General features: G+C 43.2%; 1 protein-coding gene across 1 annotated transcript in view; it reads right to left on the bottom strand.

Moving 5' to 3' along the window:
* Positions 1 to 7635: 7635 nt before the first annotated feature.
* Positions 7636 to 10528, bottom strand: part of LOC120020218 (zinc finger protein GLI1-like) — a 36986-nt gene continuing 34093 nt past the window's right edge. Inside the window, exon 16 of the mRNA XM_038963744.1 lies at positions 7636 to 9554. Within this exon, the coding sequence (XP_038819672.1) occupies positions 8634 to 9554 (921 nt within the window). The 3' untranslated portion in view covers positions 7636 to 8633. The remainder of the gene's footprint in view (positions 9555 to 10528) is intronic.

Raw genomic sequence — 10528 nt, 5'->3', positions numbered from 1 at the left:
CCGCCGTCTTTGTGGAGCGATGGGTAACGATGCTTCGTGGGCGACCGTTGTTGATGTGTGCAGAGGGTCCCCGGTTCGCGCCCGTGTCGGGGCGAGGGGACGGTCTAAAGTTATACTGTTACACTAGCTACAGCGAACTGAAAAGAGGAGCGACCCGGGGATGTTTGTGCTTTGGGGACTGGCAGAATGGGTGTTGTATGTGGAGGATGAGGACTGCAGGAGATATCTCAGATAGGGGGAAGTGAGGCCTAAGAGGGTTTCATAAATACACATTAACCAGTGGGTCTTGCGACGGGTATACAGAGATGACCAGTTTACAGAGGAGTGTAGAGTGCAGTGATGTGTCCTATAAGGAGCATTGGTGGCAAATCTGATGGCTGAATGGTAAAGAACATCTAGCGGCTCGAGAGCACCCTTACCTGCCGATCTATAAATTATGTCTCCGTAATCTAGCATGGGTAGGATGGACACCTGAATCAGGGTTAGTTTGGCAGCTGGGGTGAAAGAGGAGCGATTACGATAGAGGAAACCAAGTCTAGATTTAACCTTACCCTGCAGCTTTGATATGTGCTGAGAGAAGGACAGTGTACTGTCCAGCCATACTCCCAAGTACTTGTTTGAGGTGACTACCTCAAGTTCTAAACCCTCAGATGTAGTAATCACACCTGTGGGGAGAGAGGCATTCTTCTTACCAAACCATATGACCTTTGTTTTGGAGGTGTTCAGAACAAGGTTAAGGGTAGGGAAAGCTTGTTGGACACTAAGAAAGCTTTGTTGTAGAGCATTTAACACAAAATCCGGGGAGGGGCCAGCTGATTATAAGACTGTATCATCTGCAAATAAATGGATGAGAGAGTTTCCTACTGCCTGAGCTATGTTGTTGATGTAAATTGAGAAGAGCATGGGGCCTAGGATTGAGCCTTGGGGTACTCCCTTGGTGACAGGCAGTGGCTGAGACAGCAGATTTTCTGACTTTATACACTGCACTCTTTGAGAGAGGTAGTTAGCAGACCAGGCCAAAGACCCCTCAGAGACCCCAATACTCCTTAGCCGGCCCACAAGAATGGAATGGTCTACCGTATCATAAGCTTTGGCCAAGTCAATAAAAATAGCAGCACAACATTGCTTAGAATCAAGGGCAATGGTGACATCATTGAGGACCTTTAAGGTTGCAGTGACACATCCATAACCTGAGCGGAAACCAGATTGCATACCAGAGAGAATACTATAGACATCAAGAAAGCCAGTCAGGTGATTATTGACAAGTTTTTCTAACACTTTTGATAAACAGAGCAAAATAGAAGTAGGCCTATAACAGTTAGGATCAGCTTGATCTCACCCTTTAAATAAAGGACAAACTGTGGCTGCCTTCCAAGCAATGGGAACTTCCCCAGAAAGGAGAGACAGGTTAAAAAGGTTGGAGACAGGCTTGGCGATGTTAGGGGCAGCAACCTTAACAAACACGCCCCATAAAGAAAATTTGAATTATAAACAGGTTCAGCCCCTGGTTCGACCGTGATCTTGCAGAGTTACTCCACCTCAAGAATTGTATTTGACGAAAGGCTCGGCACACGCATACTCAGGCTGAGTGGCTCTCGTTCAGGCAAATTAGAAATGAGTGTACTCAGGCTATCCGGAAGGCCAAAGTTAGTTACTTTAAGGAGCAGTTCTCTCTCTGTGGGTCTAACCCCAAGAAGTTATGGAAAACGGTTAAAGACCTGGAGAATAAACCCTCCTCCTCACAGCTGTCCATGTCCCTTAATGTTGATGATGTGGTTGTTACTGACAAGAAGCACATGGCTGAGCTCTTTAATCACCACTTCATTAAGTCAGGATTCCTATTTGACTCAGCCATGCCTCCTTGCCTGTCCAACATTTCCTCATCTCCCACCCCTTCTAATGTGACTATCCCCTATGCTTCTCCCTCTTTTTCCCATGCCCCGCTACAAAGTTTCTCCCTGCAGGTAGTCACTGAGTCTGAGGTGCTAAAGGAGCTCCTGAAACTTGACCCCAAAAAAACATCTGGTTCAGATGGTTTAGACTCTTTCTTCTTTAACAATACCACTGAAAATATCAAAAAAGAAGGTCCAAGTGTTTTCGACCGAGGGGGATCAAGCTGATTCTATACCATTTTACAGAGGCCAGATCATGAAGAAAGGCTTGCTCATTAAAGTTTTTTAGCAAGCGTCTATGACAAATCAGGACAGGTCGTTTCACTGAGCAGCCATTACGAACACAGGATGTAAAACAGTGATTACTAAGGTCATTACAGAAAACACCAGACTGATACCTATCAGGATTATTTCTGAGGATAACATCAAGAAGAGTAGCCCTTTCTGGGTGTTTGGAGTCATACCTTGTGGGATTGGTATAATCTGAGAAAGATTAAGGGAGCCGCATTGCTTTAGGACTTGGTCAGGTGGTTTAAGCATGTCTCAGTTTATTAGGTCACCTTGCAGGCAAATTCAGACTTGGTATGGGGGCCAGGAGAAAGTTTGGGCAGGTAGGGTACAGGCCGGTGATGATGGAGGACGATAGCAGCCAGCATCAGTCAACAAAGAGCTATTTGAAAGTGTAATACTTAAAACCAGCAAATCAAACTGTTTGGGGACAGACTTGATGGAGACAACCGAGCACTGAAGGTGGATAAAGATTGCCACTCCCCCACCTTTGGAAGATCTGTCTTGCCGAAAAAGGTTATAACCAGAAAGGTTGACATCAGCATTCAAAACACTCTTCCTTAACCACGTCTCAGTAATGACCAACACATCTGGATTGGAGCTGTGAACCCACACTTTCAATTGATCCATTTCAGCTAATAAGCTTCTCGTGTTACCGTGCAGAAAACCCAGGCTTTTACGGGAGCAGAACTCAGTGAAGCAGATATCAGAGCACAAGTCAGAATTGGGGCTAGCAACAGTAGATGGGCCAGGGTGTACATGCACATTTCCAGATATCATCAACAGTAATACAATCAGGGCACGGCAGAGGACAGGGAGAGCTCTGCAGTGCTGATTTATGACATCTGAATGTGGATCAGATGGCAACAAGATCATATTGTACAGCAATTTCATCAGGTAACATGAATACAAAAGCTGGCGTTAGAATAGGATGGGAGGCCAAAAGTCTGTGTAACCAATAGAGAGTCAGAGTCCCGAGTGTGGGAACAAACATAGTCTGTCCCACAGTTGGGTAAAGAAAGTTCATAGTCAACAAAGTATGCAGAAGTCATAAGGCAAATAGCAAAATTAACAAGTAAAAAATAAAATATATAATGACATGGGGCTATCCATTTTAAGTTCAGAGTCACTTGCCCCAACAGTGCATGTGTGCTGGAGGCGAGCGAAAGCTCAGGAGAGAGAGAGGGGGGGGGGATACTTGTACCAGACGGGGAGACATGCCAGGGCAGACGGTGAACAGGTCGCCAGGTGGAATCCAAGCTGCAGTGCAGCAGGCAGTGGGAGTAGGTGTCACATCCACTTGGGAGATGCTTTTATTTCTGGAGTCAGATGTCTTGTAGAAAATGCCAGTGGATGATCTTTGAACAGCAGGAGGAGGCTTCAAGGCCTCTGGATCTGGGTGGGGTAGCCTGCCATTTGTTGGGCTCAAAGGCTTCGACACCTCTCACTTCACACGTCAGTGCTAAGTAGGAACTCCTTCAAGCCTGTTGGAAAAGCATTCCAGGTGAAGCTAGTTGAGAAAATGCCAAGAGTGTGCAAAGCTGTCATCAAGGCAAAGGGTGGCTACTTTGAAGGAACTAAAATATAAAATATATTTTGATTTGTTGAACACTTTTTTGCTTACTACATAATTCAATATGTGTTATTTCATAGTTTTGATGTCTACGCTATTATTCTACAATGTAGAAAATAGTAAAAAATAAAGAAAAACACTGTAATGAGTAGATGTGCCAAAACTTTTGACTGGTACTGTATATATATATATATATATATATATATATATATATATATATATATATATATATATATAATTCCAAAAATGGATGTAGCAACTACCGATTGCCCCTTTCAGTCTATCAAAAGTGTTTCAAGTTTGATCATGTGTCCATTTGGCCAATGGATGTATTTATTTTATCAGCATGAATTAGATTGAGCAATAGAAGCCCCACTTTTATTCCATAGGATGGGATCCACACTATGCAGCTGTTGCAAGAGCACATTTTCACTGGCTGTCCATTGGTTTCAAAAACAATGATTGATAGGCAGCTTAAACTTCTTGAATTGAATCATTATTGGGTTCAAATACCCATTTAGATTTGTGAACAGCCATCCACAACAACCACAATTCATAAGGCGTAAATAGCTAAATGAGAGAACAATAGTGTGATTCACATCAATGCGCTATGTAGATAACCATTATAAGTGATATCCGTATCGCCGTAGACTACACCACTGCTGTCATCCTTACCTCCAAGCATTTATTCAAGTTGAATAATCTTTGGATGCCGACTGCAGTCACACCATTGGAAGACATAGCTTGGGCTGTAGCCTAAAAAAAGCCTATTCCTGCTCTTTTCCCATGATCCATCAAACACATTTGGTGTGTCATCATAGTGGTCTCTGACTTGTGGTCAGACTCGCTCTGGTGGAACAAATTTAAACTAGCGCCTTTTTTCAATGCTGATTTTAATGTCATTGAGAAAACAGAGAAGTGTCAAATATTTTTTTTTGCAAACTTCCTTTCTGAATTTAAAAGTAATCCTCAAGTTTTTCAAAAGTATCTGTAATCTGATTACAATATTTTTACTGGTAACGTAACGGATTACAGTTAACTGTTTTTTGTAATTCCTTACATGTAATCCGTTACTCGCCAACCCTGCTGTAAACGAACGGTATCCTTTCAGTTGAGTGTACTGACCTGTCAGGTGAGAGCTCTGAAATCAGAGTAGATAGCCAGAGCGAATTTACGAATGGACCCGAATGACTATACCACTTAGTTAAGTTATGAATGACATGAATAATCAAATCAATAAACGCTGGGTAGTTAGTTAGATAGCATAAAGTAAATATACTGGCAAGTTTGATGTACAAGTAATGTTAGCCAACTAGCGTTACAGTAGGTAGCTAACATACCCGGTACATACTGCTATAATGATATGCTATTTGAAAAGTCATTACTTTATTACATTGCTCAACATTTTCTTAACATTTGTCATAATTAGTTAAAGTAAAACATTTCTATACTCTCTCTTTGGACTTCAGCTGCATATTTTCGGCAATTTTCTTCAAATCTGAAAACGTTGTGAAGCCACGCCCATTTTCGGAAGAATTGCATTATGGGCCCTAAAAGCACGGAAATAGTGTCCACTGCGTGTATACTTCGTATTTTAACGAATTTAGTATGACATCCGGGAACTTTTGGCATACTAACTATATCCATACTATGACCAATAAGCATACTATATACTCAATTTATGTCACACATAGTATGGTTAGTGCGGTTAGTATGAGTATTCGAACACACTTTAGGTATCCCCTTTCCAAGTGTAAAAACATACAGTAGCTTACTCTCCCATCTATAAAAGACTCCACTGCCCTCTAGTGGCTGTACGGAGAAATTGCATTTACTCAAACATTCTCAACAGAGGCAGTTGGGATAGAAGTCAATAGAAGTCAATAAGAACGTCATAAAAATATACAGTAAGATACAGACATTTTGCATCCATCCCAAGTTGAACATGTTTATTTCTTAACTGGTAAAATATAGTACATTTGTATAAAATATATCACTCGGCTGTCGTGTATATAGTAAACGCTACTATTATAGCCATTGTTGCTTAAAATAATATTATTTTGCCAGCAAAACGTCTGATTGAATGGTGACAGACAGGTATCAAAACACACTACACAGAGAAAGACACATATCCATGATAAAGTGTTGTTATAAAAACAAAAAGAGAACGTGTTACTTTTATTTAAAAAAATATCATACATTCTAAGTAACAGCAGTATCAAACCATTCACATCTTCATCGCTGTGACTGTGATTATTAGTATTGTGTAAAATGAATTGGTGCATATTTTCTTTTTATTCATTGAATATTGTTAGTTCAAATCGTCTTTGGTTGGCCGCTAGTCTGTACACAGTTTTCCAAACTAGCTCAAATGTCAACGGTTCATCATGGATAGGACCAGGAGTTTCCATGACGACTAACTCTAGGCCCTAATGTTGTATTAACAACTACAGAACAGTACTAATCGTGATCAAGCAGGGTTAAAAAGGCACCAATACTGAAATGAAAGACAGCCTCATAGGATCTACCGTAAATGTGTGTAAACGTGATCTAGAATTTCAATTCAAACAGATAGATACTACTGTAAGATACTTGTCATTGTCCTCCAAGGTGACATTTACGTGAAATCAAAGCCACGTAGGCCTCCTGTATGTGTTGGCCTCTTGGACTGTCACAAAGCCAAGGAGAGAGAACCGTCTGTCCGCGTGCCATGCAGTGCTGCAGTCAGTGCAATGCTACGATATGAAGTCCTGTCATGTGATATCAGTTCTACTGGTCATGGCTACAGACAGGCTGTCAGAGGTGTAGAAATATCCTCTATGGAACGTTCCTACCCATTGTTGTCAATGATAGCATATTGGGTGGACTGATTCTATCTCTATAGTCAGAGGGCCACAAATCCTGCATCTCAGAGGTCCCTATACACGAGTACCTCAGATACACTACCTCAACACAGTACACCCAATTCCTTATAAACCCTGTTGAACATGTTCAGGGTAAGTGAAGGCATCGTTAAGACCCTGTAAACAACAGTACGTACAGCAGGTGATGGAGTTCGGTCCTGTGAGACTGTACTGCCCAAAAATATACTTTATGTTTTAGTTCATTCGGTGGTGCCACCTCTCTCTCTCTCCCTCCCCATCTCTCTTTTATTCTCTGTACCTCTTATGCCCCCTATATACGTTTAGACAAAGGCACTTTTTATATTCTTCCCCGATAACTCCTATAATTGTAAAAGAGTGAGCTGCTTTAAGAACACTTAGCAAGAATAAACGTGTAACTTGTATGGGGTGCAAACAAGCTCTGTCTAAAAACATGGTCTCTTTACCGTACAACACATTCAGAGTATGGAAGCAGATTCATGCCAAAAAGGCCTCTGCGTGAATACTGATATGATATGTTATCATTATGATGTGTGTGTGTGTCATCATTATGTGTGTGTGTGTGTTATCACTATGTGCTTGTGTCATCATTATGTGTGTGTTATCACTATGTGCTTGTGTCATCACTACCGTGTGTGTGTGTCATCATTATGTATGTGTCATCACTATGTGTGTGCGTTATCACTATGTGTGTGTGTCAACACTATTGTGTGTGTGTGTCATCATTATGTGTGTGTCATCATTATGTGTGTGTCATCATTATGTGTGTGTGTTATCACTATGTGCTTGTGTCATCACTATTGTGTGTGTGTGTCATCATTATGTGTGTGTCATCATTATGTGTGTGTCATCACTATGTGTGTGTGTTATCACTATGTGCTTGTGTCATCACTTCGTGTGTGTGTGTCATCATTATGTGTGTGTCATCATTATGTGTGTGTGTCATCACTATCGTGTGTGTGTGTCATCATTATGTGTGTGTCATCACTATCGTGTGTGTGTCATCACTATCGTGTGTGTCATCATTATGTGTGTGTGACATCAATATCGTGTGAGTGTGTCCCTGACAGGAGTGTGTCCCTGACAGGAGTGTGTCCCTGGGAATATAGATTCATCTTCAAAGCACTCAGGTGTCTATCAGTATTTTTTTTTTTACATTCTTCCTTGGAACAGCTCTGTTTTTCTCAGTTCTCATTACAGAAGAGTTAGGCCTTGGAATTCCACAAGCGGTCCACGAGACAGACATTAGAGTTCCATCACTGTCACTGTCAACATTGTCATATACACAGCATATACATGTATAACTTATTTACATCGTAGTACCCTCTCTGTTGCCCTAAATAACCTCTATGACTGAAATCACCGTCATTATGGTGATGATGTCCTTACGGTGATGACGTCGTTATGGCGTTGACGTCGTTATGGTGATGACGTCGTTATGGTGATGACAGTCATTTCAGGCAAACAGTTCTGCGTCAAGCAACGCTTTTGTACCAAACAAAAGTTTTGTTCCAAGCAACAGTTACGTACCAAGCAACAGTATTGTACCAAGCAACAGTATTTTACCAAGCAACAGTATTTTACCAAGCAACAGTATTGAACCAAGCAACAGTATTGTACCGAGCAACAGTATTGTACCAAGCAACTCCAAAGTCAGTCATCTTCTCGTGAGACAAGAGAACACAGTGATCAAGATCAGTAGGCACCTTTGGTTTGGTTTAAAGTCCTCTAAGGAGTAGCTATTGTGTATCTGTCCATCCTGGCCAGGGACAGAAAACGTCTGTGTGAGGCCAAGAGAAAGGGGACATATTGTCAGTACCTTCACAGTCATTTCCTGTAACTTTATGTTAAGAGGTAAGCTAACACCAACGGGCTGTGGCCCTAGGGTCCACTCTAGGACAGTCTAGGTACTTGTACTACGACAGTATCTTCAGCTACTTAGTCTCTTAAGACAGATGGATGAGCCCCTCTAGTCAACTTTATGAGTGTGTTCAGGTTCTAAGACAAAGTATTCAGGTACTTGTTCTCATCAGCCAGAGAGGTGAGCATGGAGGTCATGTCCCCTACAGCCATGTTGGGGAGCACAGAGGAGGGCAGGGTGGTGGAGGTCTGTGGGGTGGTGAGACGGGACGAGGTCTGGGATGAACCTCCATGGAGAGGTGGATTGACGGGGCTGAAGGACGAGGGGTCTGGGTCATCAATGATGGAGGTAAAGTCTATCTGGGCATTATCCAGATCCACGTTCTCCAGAGCATTGGAGATGGGGGTGGATTCATGGAGGTAGCCCAGCTGGGCAGACTTGTTCCTCTGATGGTCCATATGGGTTACCAGGTGCCCCTGGTGCTGGTTGAGGCAGGGCCCGGTCTGGGTTGGGTCCTGGTGAGGATGGGTGATCCGCTGGGTTTGGATCTGCTGCTTGTCCATGTCAGGGTGCTGCATGTGGATCTGGCCCGAGTAATACATGTTGCTATTGTTGGAGGGCGAGAAGATCTCCTGATGGGTCTGAGGGCGCTGGACAGGGGGCAGTCGGACTGCTCTCCTTGGGCTGGAGGTAGACTGGACTGGGCTGAGGTGTGGAGGACTGCCCAGGTACCCTCCTCCTGGCTGGGACTGGAGGCTAATCTGCCTGATGAGAGGCTTCCGCCCCTGGGGTGGTCTAGGGACCACAGGGACTCCCATTTCCTGGCTGTAGCAGGACCCTGGCCCTCCAGGCAGGCTCATCATGGGGACCTCGTTAGGGGGGATGGAGGAGCCGGAGCTGGGGCCTCCTCGGCTATGGCCTAGGGGGATCATCAGGTTCTGGTTGGTGGAATAGCCTGGGAAGCTGGAGTCTGGGTTGGGGTAGAGGCTTTGTTGGTGTTGTTGCTGGGGCTGGTGTTGGTGATTATGGGGACCAGGCTGCTGCTGCATCATGGCCACCTGAGTCAAATCAAATGAGATCAACATTTAGTTTAAAGTGCTATCATTAATAATTCAAGACACGCAAGCAAACACATTATCTTCAGGAAATATCCTTTGAAAACACCACAAAACACTTTACTATAAAAGAGGGGGATTAAAGAGGAGAAGAAGACAGAGGGTGAGGGGAAACAGAAGACAAAGGGTGAGGAGAAACAGAAGACAAAGGGTGAGGAGAAACAGAAGACAAAGGGTGAGGAGAAACAGAAGACAAAGGGTGAGGAGAAACAGAAGACAAAGGGTGAGGAGAAAAAGAAGAAGACAAAGGGTGAGGGGAAAAAGAAGAAGACAAAGGGTGAGATGAAAAAGAAGAAGACAAAGGGTGAGGGGAAAAAGAAGAAGACAAAGGGTGAGGAGAAAAAGAAGAAGACAAAGGGTGAGGAGAAAAAGAAGAAGACAAAGGGTGAGGGGAAAAAGAAGAAGACAAAGGGTGAGGGGAAAAAGAAGAAGACAAAGGGTGAGGGGAAACAGAAGACAAAGGGTGAGGGGAAAAAGAAGAGGACAAAGGGTGAGGAGAAAAAGAAGAAGACAAAGGGTGAGGGGAAACAGAAGACAAAGGGTGAGGGGGAAAAGAAGAAGACAAAGGGTGAGGAGAAAAAGAAGAAGACAAAGGGTGAGGGGAAAAAGAAGAAGACAAAGGGTGAGGGGAAAAAGAAGAAGACAAAGGGTGAGGGGAAACAGAAGACAAAGGGTGAGGGGAAAAAGAAGAAGACAAAGGGTGAGGGGAAACAGAAGACAAAGGGTGAGGGGAAAAAGAAGAAGACAAAGGGTGAGGAGAAAAAGAAGAAGACAAAGGGTGAGGAGAAACAGAAGAAGACAAAGGGTGAGGAGAAACAGAAGACAAAGGGTGAGGAGAAACAGAAGAAGACAAAGGGTGAGGGGAAAAAGAAGAAGACAAAGGGTGAGGAGAAAAAGAAGAAGACAAAGGGTGAGGA

Source organism: Salvelinus namaycush, chromosome 2 (genome assembly GCF_016432855.1).
Source record: "Salvelinus namaycush isolate Seneca chromosome 2, SaNama_1.0, whole genome shotgun sequence".
Lineage (NCBI taxonomy): Eukaryota > Metazoa > Chordata > Actinopteri > Salmoniformes > Salmonidae > Salvelinus > Salvelinus namaycush.
This window is presented reverse-complemented; position numbering and strand designations above follow the sequence as displayed.